The 20,600-nt window shown below is 47.5% G+C and overlaps 4 protein-coding genes across 4 annotated transcripts; 3 read left to right on the top strand and 1 right to left on the bottom strand.

The window, feature by feature from the left end:
- The first annotated feature begins 600 nt into the window (after positions 1 to 600).
- K441DRAFT_662187 (cell morphogenesis protein-like protein) lies at positions 601 to 9,530 on the top strand. Its single transcript, XM_067648997.1, has 7 exons — positions 601 to 826; positions 1,029 to 1,335; positions 1,464 to 1,800; positions 1,857 to 2,087; positions 2,136 to 5,474; positions 5,527 to 6,540; positions 6,591 to 9,530. The coding sequence occupies exons 1-7, from the start codon at positions 823 to 825 to the stop codon at positions 9,042 to 9,044; spliced, it is 7,686 nt and encodes a 2,561-aa protein (XP_067502474.1). The 5' UTR covers positions 601 to 822; the 3' UTR covers positions 9,045 to 9,530.
- A 203-nt stretch (positions 9,531 to 9,733) lies between these two features.
- On the top strand, positions 9,734 to 10,989 carry K441DRAFT_662184 (COPI associated). Its single transcript, XM_067648996.1, has 7 exons — positions 9,734 to 9,792; positions 9,877 to 9,948; positions 10,184 to 10,227; positions 10,285 to 10,299; positions 10,351 to 10,419; positions 10,478 to 10,613; positions 10,673 to 10,989. Exons 1-7 carry the CDS (start codon positions 9,773 to 9,775, stop codon positions 10,707 to 10,709), a joined length of 393 nt encoding a protein of 130 aa, XP_067502473.1. The 5' UTR covers positions 9,734 to 9,772; the 3' UTR covers positions 10,710 to 10,989.
- A 486-nt stretch (positions 10,990 to 11,475) lies between these two features.
- Positions 11,476 to 13,646, top strand: K441DRAFT_152250 (uncharacterized protein). Its single transcript, XM_067640201.1, has 3 exons — positions 11,476 to 12,054; positions 12,136 to 12,707; positions 12,803 to 13,646. Exons 1-3 carry the CDS (start codon positions 11,675 to 11,677, stop codon positions 13,633 to 13,635), a joined length of 1,785 nt encoding a protein of 594 aa, XP_067502472.1. The 5' UTR covers positions 11,476 to 11,674; the 3' UTR covers positions 13,636 to 13,646.
- A 966-nt stretch (positions 13,647 to 14,612) lies between these two features.
- Positions 14,613 to 16,076, bottom strand: K441DRAFT_688010 (nagb/rpia/CoA transferase-like protein; the record flags this gene model as incomplete). Its single annotated transcript, XM_067652145.1, has 2 exons — positions 14,613 to 14,702; positions 15,003 to 16,076. The coding sequence occupies 2 exons, from the start codon at positions 16,074 to 16,076 to the stop codon at positions 14,613 to 14,615; spliced, it is 1,164 nt and encodes a 387-aa protein (XP_067502471.1).
- Positions 16,077 to 20,600: the final 4,524 nt, after the last annotated feature.

The raw sequence follows: 20,600 nt of genomic DNA, 5'->3' as shown, positions 1-20,600 counted from the left end.
CCAAGTCTGTCAACGTGAATCGGGGAGAACGCTGTGTGAGGCAGCACGTATCTAGAGATGATGATAATTGCTTCGTTTACAATTTGTATTCCTCCCCAAAAATATTTACCGCCCTGGTGGTGATTCCGTTTTGGGACCCTGAGTTGTCCGTCCATACGGACGTCCTGAGGTCAGCAAGTCAGCAAATTACCGTCGCCTATATGAAAGGCCCTGGTCGGAAGGAACAGAGTAAGCGGGCGTGTCACGTCAGCGATCCTGATACGGAATACCTCGACGGCCATCGGCGTCCTACGAATTAGAATTCTGACTTTCCCTTGAATCTCACGATAACAGCTACGATGAGGCCTGTAGGTTTCAACGTCACGCTGGAGTATTTGAGTATTTGAGTATTCCCGCGTTGATGCAGGAACAGAAAGTTATGATAGGTAGCCAGCTCTCGTCCACCGAGCGTTGCCAAGCTGCAGTTGTCTCCCACTCTGAGGTGGCACGCGTCCACATGCGTCTAAGATGCAAAGGCTATGGTCTCCGTTAAAGGCCTGTCGACTCCGCCCATCACTTGTTTCTGCTGCCCATTGATGTTTTTCACTGCCATTTGGAAACGCCGCTTGGACTGAAGAGTGCGGGTCCTGTCAGCGATCACGGCCTTCCATTGGGTTTAGCCAGGCACAGGCACAGACAGCGACCCCTGCTCTCTGGGCGCTTGAATTCCTGCACGCCTTGATCATTGCCGCTATGCGAGTATCTCTGCTCTTCTTCATGACGGCCATGGCCCCCTCGTAGATTCTTCTGCCGCGTACCGATGAAGACGGACGGACCGGCGGGATGTGTAAGTCTCCCGTTTTCATACCCCTCCGCTTCCCTATCTCTGCCTAGCATCTGGAATCCGTTCTGCCAGTACCAGGACGGCATTTCCCCAACAAGCGCTTGTTCGTATTGGCCCATCAGGCTGGACTTTATTTGGACTTCAAGGGAGAGTCCCAGGACCATGGGGTGTGTACGTTGCTAATCCGTTCCGCCACCTGTCGCAGCTGCCCCCCCACTGTCGCAAGCACGACAACATGCTGGGAATCTGTCGCACCATACAGAGCCTCCCGCTGCCCCCTCGGTTCCCTTAATACCCTCACGCGAACCATCTGTGACACGCGGACGTGCGCTTACAACATCTGGGCGTGCTGTCTCCCCTCGATCGCAAACCCCCGTGGTAGTTGTCCCAAGCCCGGACGGCGGGCTTGAGCGTAAGCCCTCCGTGTCCTACGGTCATCACCGGCAGACATCGATTGTGCATGGTATACAGCATTCTCGGAATACAAGCTTTGTCAATTCGCCGGCTACTAGCCCGCTGAGCCCATGGTATACAGCATTCTCGGAATACAAGCTTTGTCAATTCGCCGGCTACTAGCCCGCTGAGCCCATGGTATACAGCATTCTCGGAATACAAGCTTTGTCAATTCGCCGGCTACTAGCCCGCTGAGCCCGCAGGTTATCGCCGCGGCCGCTGCTACCCCCCTCGATGGCCCTACGATGTCTCAAGAAGATCTCAGAGAAACTCCTGTTGTGAATGGGGAAAATTTAGCAGGGAACGGCGTTACTATAAATGGAAATGCGGCTCTAGGACATTCTGGAGAGCGCTCCATCAGTGAAGCCTCCACACTTAACGCTAGTACACGAAGACCGGAGCGTATACAGAGCGGGAAATCGAAAAGGGAACATCACCATCACCGCTCCCAGTCCCGACATCATCACCACCCACAAGAGCTGAAGACAGTTGGCGAATATGCCTTGCACCACCTATTCAATTCGGTTAGTAAGCGAATATACCACGATGGACTGCATTTGCTAACCAAGCTGGTGTGTAGTTTGTCGGCCAGGCGGACCAGAAAATCAACCAATGTATCACTGATCCAAACCAGCCTGAGCCTAGGGTAGAGCTCATCTGTGGCCCTGGCGTTGATCCGAATTTTGATCAACTTATCTCCGCCCTGGGCCATATAGCTCGTCAAAAGCCTAAACCATTGATAGATACCCTTATGTTCTGGCGAAAAGCGAAGAGCGAGGCGGCCAATACCGCTCGATTAGAGTTGAATAATGTGAGGCCGTTTCAATATACTTTATTAATTTTTGCTGACCTATTCAAGGCCCGTGGAGTAGCACCACTACAAACGAATGGACTATTGCCTCGTCGTAATACGGAGCCAGTCCATATACCCACTGAGGGGCAAAGTTCAAGCTCATCCGTTTCAAGTTCAGCTAATGTAACCCTTGCTCGACAACAGGCTGTTTATCAAGCCGAGCGGCGATCTACCGTCTCTATTTACCTTCTCTGTCGAGTTCTGATTGAAATCATAGGCCAAAGTGACCTCACGTGCGTTACACGGGAAATGGCAGACCGACTTGAAGACATCATTTACACACAACTGAAAGCTGCAGAACCTGAATCATTAGAAGAGTCCCCGCTAAGGCATGCGAATTGGGTCATCTTTGGGCAGCTGCTTGGAGTGATGAGTGAAATTAATTTTGACAGCGTTTCAGATCGGTTTATCGCGGACCTTGAGAAGATGCAAAAACAGCTTGGAGTAAAAGGCCTGGCCAGTAAAGATATTGAAGCGAAGGCCATTTTGATCGTTCGAGGAATGCGATACTTGAGGGTTAAGACCTATCCAGAGGATGCCTGGGACCGCTCCTGCGACTTCATGCAGTCGTTAGCAAGGCTTTTTGCAAATGTGCACGGCCAGCCTGTGAAATATGCTTACTGCCAATTATTGAGAGAGCTTTTGCTTCGAATCGCTGCTAAAGCAACCTCAGAACTCAACATGCCAAAATGGAGAGCCGTGGTTGAAACGATAAAGCCGAGATTATCCTTGCTACTCAGTAAACCTAAACATTGGATGGAAGCCTATCCACTCATGACGGTCTTGCTATGCGTTTCGCCAACAGAATCATTTTCATCTCAGTGGTTGGCATTAGCATTGTCTTCGCAACCGCGGCTGAAAGAGCGTGCCACACGAGTGACCGCATTAAGGGGTATTTGCAGACTTGTCTGGACCTATTTGTATAGGAATTGCACGGACACGCTAAATGTCACTGTCAAGAAATTAGAGGAAATCATTCGAATGGTTTTCCAACCTGGAAAGCGTTCATATCTCTCAACAGAGACCACAATTGCGGAGCCGCTCATCCAGCTAATTCGTATCATTGGCTTCAAGCACCAGGATCTTTGTTTCAGAACAATTATCTTTCCTCTTATGAATTCCGAACTATTTTCATCTGGCAAAGAGCTCCGAGTCGAGAATCTCGAGCCGGAGAGAATGGTTATCGGAATTCGATCATTCCTTGCCATTATGGCAGACCTCGAGAAAGGAGAACAACCACCATTCCCCATTAGTTTCGACAGCGATCCTTTCGTAGAGCCGATCGAGATGCCTTCATTGCCGGTTAGTCCACGACCTATAGCACATGTACCTCTCAAATCCTCTCTTGTCAAAGAGGAGAGGCTCTCGAGACCTGTTATCATTACCGGGTTTGCGGAAGTTGCAAAAGAGTACTACGTCAAGTTCTGTAAGATTCTCGGCGAAATTACCATCATCTGCGACAACGCGTTCGGTGGCCAAGCTGTCCTTGATGAGAAGTTTGCGGTTCAAACCCCTAAAACCCCCATGGCCGATGCTTTTAGCTTTGGACGAAGAGATGACCACCAGAACTCGACGGATCTCAGACAGGGAATTTACGATCTGCTCCACGTTGCTGTTCAAGCTTTACCTCGTTGCCTATCACCTCACATTCCATTCAACTCCCTCATCAACCTCCTTTGCACGGGCACAGCACATGTTCAAAATAACATTGCGGCTTCTTCGGCACAATCTTTGAAATCGATTGCGCGTCAATCCCATGCCCAACAAGTCACAATTGGTTTTGCTAGGTTTATTTTCAACTTTGACGATCGCTACGCCACCATGTCTGACGGGGGTATGCTTGGTGCTGGCCACATAGAGAGTACCCTAAGGCTTTACGTGGAGCTTCTCCAGATATGGATTGAAGAGATTAAGCAGAAAACGAAAAAAGCTGCCTCAGACACCCCGGACGATGGCGTCTCTGGCAACCGAGGTGCACAACTGGATTTATCTGGCGTTTGGGCGCATGTTGACGAGATCGAGTCTCACGGCCTATTCTTCCTGTGCTCTCCGTCAAGACGTGTACGTGCTTATGCAGTGACCGTACTACGTCTTATCACCGAGTTCGACACCGCGCTTGGCGGATGTAGCTCCCGGATCATACGGGTCATGGAGGGCAGTCCTCAAAAAGTGATGGACGTTAATGATGAGAAACTTTCTCTTGCCGAAAGGAGCCGTTTGCAAAGAGGCATGCGAAAAAGTAACCTCCAAAGTACATTGATCGAACTTTGTAGCAGCGATGTTCCGTACGATTCCACCCTCTGGTTTAAGGTGTTTCCAAATTTAGTTCGCATCAGCTTCGAAGTTTGCCCTTTCGCGGTCACCCTCACCCGAGACATTGTCTGTGCAAGATTATCACAGATGCACCGTACATTGATGTCACTTGCAGAAGGGCCCCGCGCGAGCCCATACTCTACGTTTGATGCTGGTTCTGGCAAAGTCGTTGGTCGGCTAGCGACGACTGCACCGGAAGTTGTTATCGAGCAATGGAAACTCTACCTTATATTTGCGTGCACCACACTCACAAATGTTGGAGGTCAGCAAAACGTTCAAACCCAAGTTACTCAGCATTCAAGGAAGAGTTCAAAGTCGTCTCAGAAGAGCCAGAACAAAGTCTACTCTGCTGGTGAGCTGTTCGTAAAAGTTTTACCATTCCTGTCCGTTGGGAATCCCGCCATCCGAGATGCTGTTGTGGTTGGCCTAGGGTCCATCAACATGAATCTCTACCGCACATTATTGGAATCATTGCAAACCCAAGTCTCTACATGTGCCGATGAAGCGAAGGCACGCCTTGGAACGCACGAGCGCACAGCAAGCAGCCCACGTAGAAATCGACGTACTGACTACCTTCGAACAGAGGTAACACACGTCTATAAGCTTACGTCACACTTTCTCCAATCTCCCGAGGCTTATAATGACGAATGGATTCTTAATAATCTTGTTAACTACACTAAAGATCTTCGGCTCTTTCTTAGCGATGCAGAGGTGCAGAACGAATGGGATTTCCAAAAGCTGCGGACACACTATTGCGGTTTGATTGAGGAGCTGTTCGAAGGCATCAACCGAATAAAAGATCCAATTCGCTGGATGCCATTCCAGGCGCGCAAAGCTGCATTTGCTCTGATGGAAGACTGGTGTGGGTACTCCCCGAATCAGAGTCAGATACGTCAGCGAGAAGACAACATGAGACGATCAATACTAGATCGAGAGCAAGATTTAGGAAATAAGGGCATCGCTACGGCAGCAATGGAAATAGAAAAGAGGGATCTTCGAACTGCAGCTTTAAGTGCTATGGCAGCGTTGTGTGTAGGTCAAATCACGAAATCCTTCTCAATTGTTTATGCTGATAACCCTATAGGGAGGTCCAGTCAGTATCACGACTGATAGTAAAGTCCACCTTCAATTCGATGTTCGTCGAATGCTATCATGGATCGATACGATCTTCGAAACTGTTAGTGATAGAACTCATTCTATTGGTCGCCGAGCTCTTACCAACCTCATCATGCACAATCGGGAACATCCTTACCTCCTGGACCGATCAATTGAAATGTGTTATTTGTCGAAATCATCCAAAGCTCTAGAGAGCTATTTTGAAGTAGTAACCCAAGTTCTCACTGAACGAGAAGACTATTCGCTCCCCTTCTGGAAGGTGTTAAGCGCCGGGCTCTATACTTTGGGCCACGAAAATAATGAACTGCGCATGAAGTCTGCACGACTCCTTCGGGCCCTTGAAGCAAGAGAACAGAAAAACTCTAAACTACAGGATCTAGATATCAGTATATCCGATAAGACTATTGCTGTGTATAAGCTGGCCCAATTCGAAACATCGCGAAGGCTCGCAAATCAGCACTCAGAACTGGCTTTTCTTGTTTTCTCTCAGTTCTCTTACTACTTCAAAGAACTTCAGCCAGATCACCAACGAAATATGGTCGCAGCAATGCTCCCTTGGATTCAAACTATCGAGCTGCAGCTGAACCCTGACGGTGGACCAACCGCAAACTCCTACATGTTGTTGGTAAACCTTTTCGAAATTACAGTTCGATGTGGTAACGCCCTTCATAATGAAATACAGGCTCTTTGGCAAGCCTTGGCTACAGGTCCACATGCCGGGAACGTTCAGTTGATCCTCGATTTCATCATCTCTCTCTGCTTAGACAAGCGAGAACAGAACTTTGTGGACTATTCGAAACAAATCGTCGTATACCTTTCTAGCACCCCAGCAGGTCTTAAGGTTGTAGAGTTTTTACTTATGCAGATCAACCCAAAAGCTATGGTTCTGGAGAAGAGGGAAACGTCACCTCCGCCTCAAGACGCTGCTTCTCTTCCCTATCTGGCAGATCTTGGTGCTGTTCTGCCAAGTAGTAGCAAGCAGGTAATTGTTGTAAAATCCCCGGCCCATTGCTAGAAGCTTACTTGTGATAGTCTGGTTTTTCCCTTGGGCAGTTGTGCCTCATCCTTCTCGTGGATCTTATGGTCTCTCCGGTGCAATTATCGAAAGAGCATGTCCCCCTTCTACTTCAGGTTGTCCTTGTCTTATGGGATCATTATACGCCACTTGTGCAAGACCAATCTCGAGAGATGCTCGTGCACCTCATTCACGAACTAGTAATCTCAAAAATTGAAGACGGGAGCACCACCCCTGACAAGCGATCAATCGAAGACTTTATTGAAAGCATTCGCCGACATAACACTAAGGTTGTCTGGGGATACGAAGACAACAATGGCAAGAACGACGAGGCTTATGGCAGCAGAGTACCAGATGGAATGACATATGTTGCAGCAGAGGTTGTAAAGGTCTTCTCCATTGCGTACCCCGGCATTCGCGAAGAATGGGGTAGAGTGACACTCCACTGGGCAACGTCTTGCCCAGTACGGCATTTAGCTTGTCGCTCTTTCCAACTTTTTCGTTGTATTTTGAGCTCTCTCGACCAGCACATGTTCTCGGATATGTTGGCGAGGCTCTCAAATACCATTTCGGATGATGAGAGCGATATCCAAACCTTCTCAATGGAGATCTTGACCACTCTGAGGACCATCATCGAAGCCCTACAACCCAACGATCTTATCCAATACCCGCAACTATTCTGGACCACATGCGCTTGTCTAGATACGATTCATGAACGCGAATTCATGGAAAGCCTCGCAATGTTGGACAAACTTCTCGACAAGCTCGATCTGAGTGATCCCGCTACTCTTAAGACTTTAGAAGAGAGCTACCCCGAGAAGTGGGATGGACCGTTTGAGGGTATTGCTTCCCTAATATACAAGGGCGTCAGGTCAAGTGTATGCTTGGACCGATCCCTCCGAATACTCGAAAGGCTGGTTACTCTTCCGTCTAGCGGGCTTGTTGGCGATGAAAGCCGCCTTGTCTATACGATTCTTGCGAATTTCCCAAGATTCCTCCAGTCATTTGAGCAAGAGACGAAAGATCCTACAATCATCGCGACAGCAGAAGTGCTAGCTGGTGTGTCGGAAGATTATGATTGCGCAAACTTGGCCCGGGCACTCAATGGTTTTGCAAATCAACGATATCGCGCAGATAAAGATTTCCTTGCGCAGACTGCTTCAGCACTACGATCATCATTCTTTCCCGATCTGGAATACAGGAGCCTCATTTTTCTACTTAGTCTGTTGACGAATAAATTGCCGTGGGTTAAAATCAGGACCATGCAACTGCTCTGCGTAATCATACCCGAAATCGATATGCGAAAGCCAGAAATAGCGGCCAAAGGCCCAGATCTCATCTCTCCGCTTCTCCGGCTGCTCCAGACCGAATTCTGCCCTCAGGCCCTTCAGGTTCTTGACTACGTTATGAACATGACAGGCGCGCCAACTCCTTTGGATAGACATCATTTGCGCATGAGTATGGCCGGTTCTCATTCTAGCCGAGCATTCAGAAAAGAATACGAAAAGACTCAGAGCTTATATGGCATTCCAGAAGAGACGGGCTGGTCAATTCCGGTGCCAGCTTATCACTCTGCTTCGACCAGGAATAATGTCCATGCCGTCTTCTACACGTGTATGACTACAGAAAGCACCGAGGCGTCCGAAGGGGCAACACCAAAGGTCGAGTTCCGACAGGAGGAGTTCCCCTACAGTCGTTTTCCTGATTATCGAACGGCAACAATGACATCCGAAGAAGTCCGCGGAGATGGTCATATCGGAGAGCTGGTTATGAAGTTAGACAGCTTGGATGATTTCTTTGAGGATGATGATGATGATGACGCTGAGGAGCCTTCCGAACTTCCCACCAACCCAGGCCTTAGTCGTTTCGCCAACGCCTCCGTAGACGTGAGAGAGAATGTTTACGATCAACAGACGCTGCCAATCCTCCATAAGTCTCTTACCAGAAATGCCAGCGTCACCTCTTTCCAGTCCGGATTCGCTGACATCAAATTGCCGCCGTCACGAGACCCAGGAGTAATGACACCGACAGCGTTTACTGCGCCATCAGCAATGCCAGCTCCTCCAGCTCCAGCTCCAGCCCTAGCCCTAGCTCCAGCTCTGTCGAGGCCTCTACCCCGTCCTGGGCTCCATTCTCGATCGATCACGTCTCCCTCAGTCAATCAACGGACACCTCCTGGCTTCTCTTCCGGCGTTGATGACAACGGAGAACCTTTCTCGGATGATGATCTAGTGTCAGGCCGTTCAAATACTAATGAAAAGCCATTCTTCCTGGAGAACATGATCCGGCCACTCACACAGGACACCCGTTCTCGGATCAGATCCGGGATGCGACGACTTACTGGCGGAGGTGGCGATGCTAAAGAAAGAGAGAGAACTAGAGAGGCGATTAGGGCTGCATTACAGAAGAGCCCGCAGGTACCAAAAGTACCGGATATTTATTTGCAAAATCCGAAATCAGCGGATCCTTGAGCGACGTTAGATTTTTGTCTGTCATTATTGAAAAGCAACGGTTGTTGGGCAGGCGTACTTTCTGTCAAATGCCATTTTGTGCACGGTAGATGCATTTGGGCGGCGCTCGTGCTTGTATGTGTTATGTGGCAAGGAGTGCATCTGCGTAGTCCATCTTTACTATCTGACCGGCTTCCTGCGTGGAGCTGGTGCTGATATACTCAAGGGTCCCCAAGGACAAGGAGAATAATCGTTATCACACTCTCTAATGTAAGAGTAAGGGGCAAAATGAACGCATAAAGTAATGCAAATTATATATTTTGGATCAAACGCTCGACAGTGCTCAGCGGCCTCTTGAAATGTGTTTAGGATAATCCTGAAACGCAGAGTGATGTTTTTGGAATACTGTAGCTTAGCGCTCTCAACTGCTAAGATCGCTGTTGGCCAGGCGCAGAGCGAGGCTTCGATATATGCGTCTATTGTGGTCAGCAGTGACGCGTGTTCAACTTGGCACGTGAAGTCTAGAATAGAAAACGTTGCAGAGGCTTCAGCGTTTCGTTTATCCTCGTGAGAGAGATGAAGTTGCGGCTCTAGCGTCTTGGCCTTCCATTTCCCGGGCAAAGCTTCCCCAGGCTGCTTTTGACGAGACCTCTACTCGCCCATCAAACCAACTCCACAACGCCCCGATCTCCCTGTTTCACCGACTTTCATCTCATCGTCGCCCCCATCACCCATCCCCAGCTGCAGAAATGGATTTCTCGGACGTCTTGTACGTTGTCGTGGTCTCCCGTCACACCGCCCAGCTTGCTGTGTGCCCTTCAGATTGAGTTAGCTAACCATGTTTCAACGCCAGTCGCATGGTCAATCTGGCCGTTGGTGTGTTCCTGATACTAGGGGGCGTCGCTCAGTTCTTTCATTTCCACTTGTGAGTTACCACTACTCGCACCACATTCCACGATAGCTGGGGTGTTACTTGGGGCCACGATGAGTTTCAGCATAGAGGACAGCCTTCTCGAGCGACCAGCGCTTTCGCTCTTCAAAAGCGTTTGAATATATCTCTGGTTGACATGAGAGGCTTCTTGGGATACTCTGCTTTGTATTTATGAATACTGCTGTGGAATGAAGGCTACAGGGTATGGAGATGCTAATCACGGATGCAGCAAGGACGTTATCATCGGAGTCTACGTGATAATTTTCGGTCTTGGTAGGAACTACTAGCTCTCTCCCATTTGCAAAAAGCCTTTCAACTAACTGCTTACAGTAACTGGTCTCCTTGGTTTGTAACACCTCGCGCGTAAATGCAGACATCCTAGCTAAGACCGTGCAGAGTTCCAGATCCCACCGCAGATCGCTAAGCATGCCTCATTTATGTTCACGTTTATTGGCCGCGGCATTTGTGAGTCGGGGGTTTCGCACATGCAACAGGAGCGCCACCAACTGATAATATCCCGCAGTTTACATTTTTATCGGATCAGTAATCGTGGGTGAGCAGTGGTATAAGTACACAGTTGGGACAATCATCGGCGTCGTCGGAATTGCCTACGTGGTGTTGGAGTATATTCCGTCAATCGAGCCACCAGCAAACATGCGGTAGGTACCCCTGGGCCGAAGCTTGGCATGAGGGGAATGATGCTGACTAGAGCAAATAGTGACGTGGACGCCGGATGGGGCGCCGAGCGGGTTTAGACAGGTAGCCATACGGTCTAATAGGGGCATTGATTCTTGCAGCATAAGGCTGTGCGCCAAGGTTGGACGGCGATGACAGACTGTATGCTGTTCTTGTACGAAAGTGAGCTAGGAAAGCGTTGACGGTGTCGGGATCTCTTTCAATTGGCGTCGGTGAGGCTTGATACCTTGTACTTCTTAGCAGGTCTGCAACAGGATGTAGATTGGGGGCATGTTTAGCAAATTCTGGGGGTTGGAAATATTTAGGTGTGCAGAAATGAAGCAAGCCACCAACGGCGATAAGCAGGAGCCTCATCTTTGACCAAAGGGTGATTGCAGCGCAGTGATGGGATTACTGCAATGCTATTAAGATATACATGGCGTGCAGACGGAACAGTGCCCTGGGGGCTAAGAATAGCTTGATCGGTCGAAATTGCCAAGGGCATTGCGCGTCGTCGGTTTAGTTGTGGTTCTGGCATTTGATATGCCAGAGGGCTGTGTGTGAGCCTGATTACGAATGTGCGGGCGTCTATTGGCCGGCTACGCGGCGAAATGTAAGGGCTCTGCAAAACTCACTTCAGCGCTGAGCCATCCCCGTGTCCCAACCTCAGGTCGTTGACGGCAAGCCCATTTCCCGGTGGCCAAGGCAGCTTCTCCTGCCTGTCTGCTGCTTGACCGCGCTCGGCGGCGGCTTGTCTCCCCTTGTGACCCCCCCAAAAGCCCTTAAGGCCCCGGTTATCCACCCCAGTCAAGAACCGCTTTCTGTGCAGCTTCCCATCACCGGCGCACCACGCTCCAAGTGGCCAGACGTCCCCGGCCTGTACCCTCCAACCCCATTATCAGATCTGATCGCATCCGTCCCGCGTCCCCCGGGAGCCCTCAAAACCGACTTAGCCCAATATCTTTGCGCTCTAATCTTCCGCATCTCGCATCTCTAATCTCATGCCCCTGTGAACCTCCGCCTCCGAGTAGAATAGAGTGGCAGCATGCCAGCGACCTTTTCAGCAGGTGGTGGCGCATCCCTCGCGCCGACTCCTGCTCACCCGCATCAACTTTCGCGGCAGCCTTCCAAGGAAGACCTGGAGATGGCCGAGAACTTAAACCTGCTCAACCACTCGCAAGACCGCCATTCCACCAGGCGAAACTCCAATATGCGCACTGACGCTGCGAATTCCACTGTAACTGAGGCACAGTGCGCAAATTCCCCAGGAAACGCTCCGGAAATTTCCGAATATCACTCACTTGAAGATACACTAAATTACCAACGAGCATCGCAGCCAGAGCAGTCGCCAACGCAAACCGCCACCGCAGCCATGCAACAAAGATCGCAAGTCAGCAATGCCCCGATAACTGGACAGATTTGTAGGTAAGTCTGGAGACTGCGTAATCAGAATTTGGGGAGTTTTGGGGCCCTGATGGTGAAGCTTGGCGACTGATGGCACGATAGCAATTGCGGGACGACGAGAACACCTTTATGGCGGCGTTCTCCCACTGGCGAGACAATCTGCAATGCCTGCGGGCTGTACTGGAAGGCCCGCAATCAATCCCGGCCAACAAACCTCAAGCGGAACGCTCAACCTTCTGTTCTCACCATGCAGCAAAACCCAAACGCAGGGCAACCTCATGACCGGAGCACGTCGCCCTCAGCATTCACCGGGTCACCTCGTGCGACATATGTTGCTGCTGATCAAGTAGCAACGGGCACTTGCCCAGGCGGTGGCCGGTGCAATGGCACTGGTGGGCAACAAGGCTGCAACGGCTGCCCAGCATACAACAACAGAGTATCAAAAACCGCTCAATTCGCTCTCGCCCAAGCAAGTGCACAGCAAGGCGCTGCTAGTCCACAAGGTCCAGGCGATGTCCTGGGCCCAACTGCTAACGACAACATGACTTCGCAAACAGGCCCACCACTGGGTCAGAAAACCGCCAGCGTTATACCGGCATGCCAGAACTGTGGCACGACCATAACACCCCTCTGGCGACGCGATGAGAGCGGCCACACCATCTGCAACGCCTGCGGTATGCCGCTTCCTACCATTTCCCTTCACTCCCTTTTCGCCGCCCAACCCCAAAGATTACCTAAGCCAAGGATTACTACTAACACGCGTGTCCAGGCCTGTATTACAAACTGCACGGTCTACACCGACCCGTCGCGATGAAGAAGCAAGAAATTAAGCGCCGCAAACGCGTCATCCCCGCCGTGCCGGACCCGCCGTCGCCGCTGTCGTCGTCACAACCACCGCCCCTGAACTACTCCCCGCACCAGCCGCACCAACCAACCCCGCGCAGCTTCGACTCCTCCGTCTCGCCAGACCCTTCCACCGTGCTCTCCGAGCCCCTCGACCCCTATCCTTCGACCCCTACCACCACCGGCGGCGGCGGAGGCCCCGCCTCGCACCGCGCCTACGGCCCACCGGCTGTCGACTTCACAAACTTCTACCAGCCCGCCCCCTCCTCCTCCGCTGCCGCCGTCGCCGCCTACGCGCACCAGCAGACCCCCCAGCAGCAGCACCAGCAGCCGTCCCCGCAAAACCCCAGCCCGCGCAAGCGCTCCCTCTCCGTTGCCGAAGCAGACGATACCGCCGCCGCCACCGCAGCAGGAGCAGCAGCAGCAGCGAACGGACAGCTAGGCAACCGCGCCAGCTCGATCAGCTCGATCCTGAATCCGGCGGGCGCGCGGCAGGCGAGTCTGGACGCCGCTATCGATCCTAGTCTGGCGGCGCTGGGGCGGGGCGGCGGCGGTAGCAGCAGCGGTGGTGGTGGTGGTGGTGGTGGTGCGGGGGGCGCCATCGGGGCCGCGCCAGTTGCGCTGATGGGGTCGGGGGTTGGGGAGCGTGAGGATAAGGCCAGGCGGAAGGAGAGGTTACGGGTCGAGGCTGAGGCGATGCGGGAGAATTTGAGGAGGATGGAGAGGGAGTTGGAGAGTTTGGATGCGGATGAGGGATGAGCAGTCCTACTCTCCCAAGAGTTAAAAAAAAAGGAGAAACGAAAAGGGGTGACTGCGGAGTAGGGTGTTTGGTTTGGGTGTGTGTGCGTGCTGTTGCGCGGGTTTTAAGAGATGGGAGATGGCGATGGCGAGCATAGCGGCGGGGTTCCATATTTCTCTTTGGCGGGTTCTCAGATCACAAGGCCGCTTGGCTTTGATGGCTACTGCAGGCATTATTTTTTCCATATATCGCCAAATCATGAACTGCGCTGGCGTCCGGGTGCTGCTGGGACTGGCTGGACACGACGATGTCCGCATATCGATTATTTTTTTATTTTTTTATTTTTGTTGCTGTGGCTATTGGCTATCTGGCGTCTGCTAGGCTAGTAGCAGAAGGGGGAGAGGGAAAAATCAGAGTCTGTGGATAAAGGGGTGGGACTTTTCACTCTTCTTTTACCTACAGGACTGTGAAGTAGGAAATCAAAATTCCAAGTTCTACGCTTTCAGCTTTTTTCCACTGTACCAACATAGGCTTTGTTTAGAAACCAAGTTCTTTTTCTGAAAATAGCGGGCAAAAACGCAGCGAAACTTCGGAGGTCAAGAATAAATTAAGCTTTCTGGTCCAGGTGTGGCGTTGACATGGTTCCGCAAGATACTCTTACTTTTAGAGTTGCCCGTTGTAAGGCAGTTGACCCATGTTGTGTTGCGTAAGCTTTGTATCAAGCTTTCTGAACCCAAAACAACACCCATGCCTACACCCTATATTCCGCAATGCCAACCCCAGCTTGGATCCCCTCGTGGCAGTGGCTAGCGGTTTCTCCAAACATCGAGCAGGTCTCCGTCAGTCGAATGCAAATGGGACTAGCGTGCTGGCGTTGACTATTAGTCTTGGGTCAAGACCGCCTACGAGTATACGAGGATGTTCTTGGAGTTTAGCTTGCCCTCCTCAATCCTACAGTAAGCGAAGGGTGAGCTCAAGTTATGCTTAAAAGGCATGCTTAAAACCATATCTTGATGAGTTCTTCGCTAACAGCACTAGGAGTCAAGACGCCGCTCTCAGTAATAATGCCGGATATTAGATCGGGAGGCTGTGCAGATATACGTTAGCAAATATGTGTGGGTAATGGAAGCATGATTGAAGGCTCGTAGGTAGAGGGAAAGTGGAGTAGCTTCGATGCATAGAGACAACTGCCGGCGACAGGGTATCCGAAATTGCGTCGAACATGACGGCTGCCCAGCGCCCTCAAATAGCTACAATAGGACTCTTCATAGCATCCGGAATGCCCAAATAGAGCCAAGTCAGCGCTCTGGCCAATGCCGTTTATGCATCGACCCCGCTCCGAACTCTGACGTAACTTAGAAATTCTAAGTGAAGAAATGTAACTCACCGTAAAGTCAACAGCATCCTCCGGACTGCAGCCTGAGCACTTGCTCCGAACAGGATCCGCTGTTCCACCTGTCTCCGCATCAGTGCCTCCCATTTCGACCCCCTCGTCCTCAACGGCCTCATCAGCCTGTTTCGTACCCTCTCCAGTCACGCCATCCGTCTCCTCATCAACCTTGAACTCAATGACATTTTGCTCGATGGGCAGGTCATACTGGCTTAGTGGATACAGCCTAACAAACTTATGGCTCTCAGCAACGACGTAGAAGGGCTTTCCCTTCGCTTTCGCCAACATGCCGATTTGATACGTGCCCATTCTTGAAATAATACCTCCATTCTCTACAACCCCTTCAGCACCAACAATAACCATGTCGACTCTACCAAGTGAGTACGCCACAGCGGAGTCCGGGATGGTAGCGACGGGCACGCCTCGTGCACGCAGCATAGCCACGATAGCAGCGCCTTCGCCAGATCCTTCACCTTCTCCCCCCTTTTGGGCTTGCGCCGCATAAGGATCGTGTGGCGCGGGGTTCTGTGAGAGCACGTAGATGACGCGGAAGCGGATGCTGCCCCTCCCGCCTCCTGCCTCAGCAGCTGAGCGAAGGAGTGCGCCAACGACACGCGATCCGCCGTTTGTTAGGACCGTGGTTCCATCGCGAACGAAATGGCGACCGAAACTGGCAATTTTCTCTCTGCTGGCTTTGGCACGCTCCACAAATAGCCTCCCGCTACTCAGCAGATGGTTGCGAATAGCCTTGAAATCTCCACTGGGGCCTAAAGATGATCCTGGCCGGTTGAGGGTTGTAATGAGGTATCGCTGGAAAAGGTCTGTGCCGGCTGAAAGCGATATGGGGTTCGCTATTGCTTCCTTGAGGGTTGCAGTATGCTGTGAAAGAAGGGATAATGTTTCGGAAATTGTGGAGGCGGAGGAGCTGGCGAGAGCTTCAACAAGGGCTTCGATAGCTGCTACGGGCATTGTAATATCCGGGTCTGAGGCCAGGAGACGTCGGTAGGTTTGGACAATGTCGAAGGCTGGCGGGGGATTGATAGTGGGGGGAGAGTCTGTTGGGATAGCCATCTCAGAAGATGAGGATTTCTGGCTGTGAGACTGGTATTTTAGAGACAGCCGTGAAGGCTTCGCAGTTGCTGAACTTGTATGTTCCTCTTCGAAGCGTGCCCGTGGTATTTTAACGTGTTCAAGAGTATCACTATCGGGATTTTGATAAATAGGCCATGTATCGCTTCGGTTGATTTTAGGAGGGACGAAGCGTACATGGATGAAATCAATGTGGAAGTTATAGTACAAGCGGAGACCAATGTGGCAGGTCATCCAAACGAAGGGAAAGTTCGACGTCGTAAGGGTTTCGTGATGTCGGAAGTCGACTCATCGCCAAGAAATTAATTAGACGTCAAACCTGGCCCGAGCGTTGCCGGGCCCCTAGCGCAGCTAGGGTCTGAGCAATTTCTAGATTTGCTTAGTAAGCGCCGCACCCTTTCTTAGTACAAATACTCCGATTTTTAACTTAAATAACTCTATAACTACGTAACTAATTAGCTATCTAAATAGCATAAATTAACTACAGAAGCCTACTTTATAATCTATTAAAATTGTAATAAAGCCTTGTAATAAATACTACAATAGACTTATTAATAAGCTGTAACGGCGCTCTCGCACGTTACCTGCCAAATTCTGCCATATTCTGCCGACCTGCGATTGGCCCGCCTAAAGCTAGCGCCTTGGCGGCTTACCCTACATATTTGTTTACATCGGTCCTAGCGACCCCTTTTCCTTCTCTTTAGCTTAGTATCTTCGTAATATAGCATTCTATAAGCTTCGGTTTAGAGGCATTTATACAAGCCGTAATATTATACTAAGCTCACCCTACCTTGCCTGGGAAGGCCTTAATAATATCCTACCCTAAAGAAACTTCGTTTGCAACGACGTATTAACACGCTATACTTAAATACTAAAACAACTCTATATTGCCTGGGAAGGCCTAGATAATATCCTACCTTATAAGCTAGATAGGACTAGACCTATACCCCTAGAATTAAAACTAAAGCGTATAATACCGATAAACCTTAGGAAGCTAATAATAGCACCTAAAGTAAGCTTATTTAAGAGAGCTGCCTCTACCTAAGAGGAACCTAAGATCCAATTAGGATTAGAAATTAAAGATAATAATAACATTGTAGACGTACGTGAGTAGATTTACGCCCTCGCAGCTAGCTAGGAAGCCGATTGTCTTAAAGCGAGAAATATATAAGAGACCCTATAAGAGATTCTAGAAAGCCTTATAGCCCTATAAAATAGCCTAGTGTCCCCTTTTTAAAGCCCTAGCTAACCTATTTACTCTACTAAATATAATATATTAGGGAGTACGGATATAATAACGAAGTAATTAAAGTCTATTAAGCTTCTTAACCCCCTACTACTATCTAACGGGATAGACCCTACCTTTAAGAATTAGAGGATTTAAGTATAAGGAAAGCTCTATATTAACTATAACCATTTCTTTTCTAAAGAAGCTAAAATACTTTACCTCTTTAGTTAAACCACTGGGGACGCCTAACGGCACCTTTAAGCTAAGTTTAAGGATAACTCCCCTATCTAATTTATATCTGTTAATAAGATAATACGGCACTTAGCGGCTATTTATATTAACCTAAATAAAGTATAAAATACCTATTATAACTATAATTGCCTAATAATAAAATTAAACTAACCCTTTACTAAATTCTAGACTTAATTCCTATACCTTATAGGAGAAGGCTAGGTTCCCCTTAAGAACTATTAATTAGACCTATATAATAAGCTAACAATCCGGCTATAAGAAAAGATCGCTATAATTTTAAATAACCTACTAACTGATAAAAAACTTATAGCTTATTACCTATTATTAAACTTAGAACTAAAGCGGATTAACGCCTACTCTAATTAGTAGAAGCAACTCTATAATAATTAGAACTTACTAGCTATACTTATAAAAGCTAAAGCAGGAAGATAAGTTATAACTACTCTTATACTAAAGGCGGTTATAACTATATACCAGCAAGCCTCGCCTAACTAGTTATATACTACGCTATTAACTAGTATTCGCCGTAATACTCTAATTAACCCTGCCTTAGCTATATACTATAACTACAATAAGTAGGGTTACTTTACCTCGTCCTGCCCGGAGCTAAAGGATATAAGTAATATTAAGGAAATAAAAAAAGGAGAAACGTCTAATAAGTTAGGAAAAGAAGAACCCTAGGGAAAGACTCCCCCTTAGGGTACCCTATCGATCTTAAAGAGATTAATCTTAGTTAGTTAATAGGTGGAAAGCATTTTATATTTCTATATATAGTATCTTAAAATGGATATAAAGTTAATATAACCGCCCTTATTAACACTAGAGTAAATAGCTTCGCCTTTATAAATATTACCTATATAAATAATATTGCCAAGTTTCTAAATATAGAGGCCATCTAACTAGAGAAGCCTATTTAGGTAAAAGGCTATAACGGCTAAGCCGGTTAGCCTATTACCTATATTTTAAAGTTATATATTACTCTTAACAGACGACACTAATATAGTATCCCCTTTTATATCCTAGACCTAGGGTCCTATAATATAATCCTTAGATAAAAATAGATATTCTATTTTAATATTTGGCTAAATATATAATAAAGACAGTTTATCTAGCCGGAGGATAGACTAAGGTTACCCTTTTTTATTAGGGAGATTCGAACTAACCGTAAGACACTAGCCGTAAGGGCTAACCCTACCTACTAGTAGGATGTCCGGGCCTGTAACCTAGCCTTTACCTAAAAAGGCGCCTGCCGTAAAGCTAGAAAAAACTCTATACTAATAAAGATACTTTCTTAAAGCGCTATATTTAAAGAGAACTCTATATATAAAAGCGGGACAGATAGTAATATAGACAATATCTAAATCGTATGGATTTAACCAGTATAAAAAAGAACGTATTAATAGGATATAAGGGATAACCTCTAAAAGATATAATAGGAGCTAAAAGGAGTAATAATAACGCTAGTACCCTAGAAGTCCCTAAAGTTATATACACCCCTATTATTAGGCAACCCCCCTACTATAGATATTGCTATAATTAGCGCTATAGCGTTTTACTTTAATATATACTAGAAGGACAATAAGGTCTTTATAATAAGCCTATATAAGATTAACCGAATTATTAATAATAGAGAGGAAAGGCTAGCTAAGGAAACCGATAAGGAACTAGTTAAATGCCTCCTTTTTACTATTTATATAGACTATAAGGATGCATTCTTAAAGGCGGCCTTAAATAAGTTACCCCCCTACTAAATATATAATTATAAGATTTAATTAGAAGCTAATAACTCGCTAATATAACGGAACCTTATAGCAAGAACTACGGTAGGTCCTATTATTGGGCTAGGTGTATAGGAAATGCAAGTATAAAAGTCAATAACGTAATAATAACTGGTGGAGTGGTTGCCTAATAGATTAACTCCAATTATATTCTAAGAATCACTATAAGGAAGAAACTATCTAGGTAGGGATTAAGGGTCCTTAAATACACAACTGTACTCCTATAAAATCCTTTTTATATATAATATACGTCTTATATATAAGGTACATAAGTTCCTTTTATTCCTCTTATTTAATATATAGCATATTATATAACCTTAGTTACCATTTCTCGTTATATAGTTCTATCGGCTCTATTCTAGACCGTGCCTAAATTAACTAACTAGCTTCTTCTATCTCTTCTCTAAGTAGTTATAATATTATACTTAAGCGTTCGTAATACCATTTCCCTTCTTTTTATCTTTATCCTTAAAGATTCCTAATATCTTTAAGTTATTTACTAGAGGTATAATATCCATCTAATTAATTTGGTTAATATTATTACTTATTATACCTAAAGCAATTTCTTCTTTACACGCCTAATGTCGTGCTCGCACTATTACTGCAATATTATCTCTTAGTGAGATTATACCGTCTCCGTATTCTTATTATTTAAAAAAGGGGTTAGTTTATATTGCGTTAGCGAACCCATTTTCGCAATAACCGTTCTCTTACTTAGAGTGCACTAAAGCGAATATTTATTTATCCTGCGATATTCGCTCTACCTCTAATACTAAATATACGCGACTTATTACTCTTAATAGTCGTCTAGTTCCCTAATTAATTTATCTTAGAGTTTTATATTTAATCTACTACTACGCGGCTAGATAGTAAACTGTCTTAAGCCCTTACTAAATTAGAATGTTCTTATAATACAGAATAGAAGGCCCTAAATACCCAGATTGCGGCATTTACTTATTTACTTTATCTTAAGAAGGTTTATAAGAAGGTTTATTTTAAGAAGTAGAAACTTATAAAATAAGGTTTATAGGAACTTAGCGATAAAAGAACGGATTCTCTTCTAATAGAGAAGGAAATAGATCTGAGTAATTCGGCAACTGCTCTTCTTAGGTCCCCCTTAGGTAACTTATTCTTTAGTAATTCTTCTTTATTAATACTACCTAACCTAATTTCTTCTAATACTCCTGTACCTTTTTTATAGCGTTTTTTTAAATTTTCTAGTAGCTTCTAGGTAGTCTTAGTGTAGCC

Source organism: Cenococcum geophilum, assembly GCF_001692895.1.
Source record: "Cenococcum geophilum 1.58 unplaced genomic scaffold K441scaffold_29, whole genome shotgun sequence".
Lineage (NCBI taxonomy): Eukaryota > Fungi > Ascomycota > Dothideomycetes > Gloniales > Gloniaceae > Cenococcum > Cenococcum geophilum.
The sequence above is the reverse complement of the archived record's forward strand: the minus strand, read 5'-3'. Positions and strand labels throughout refer to the sequence as shown.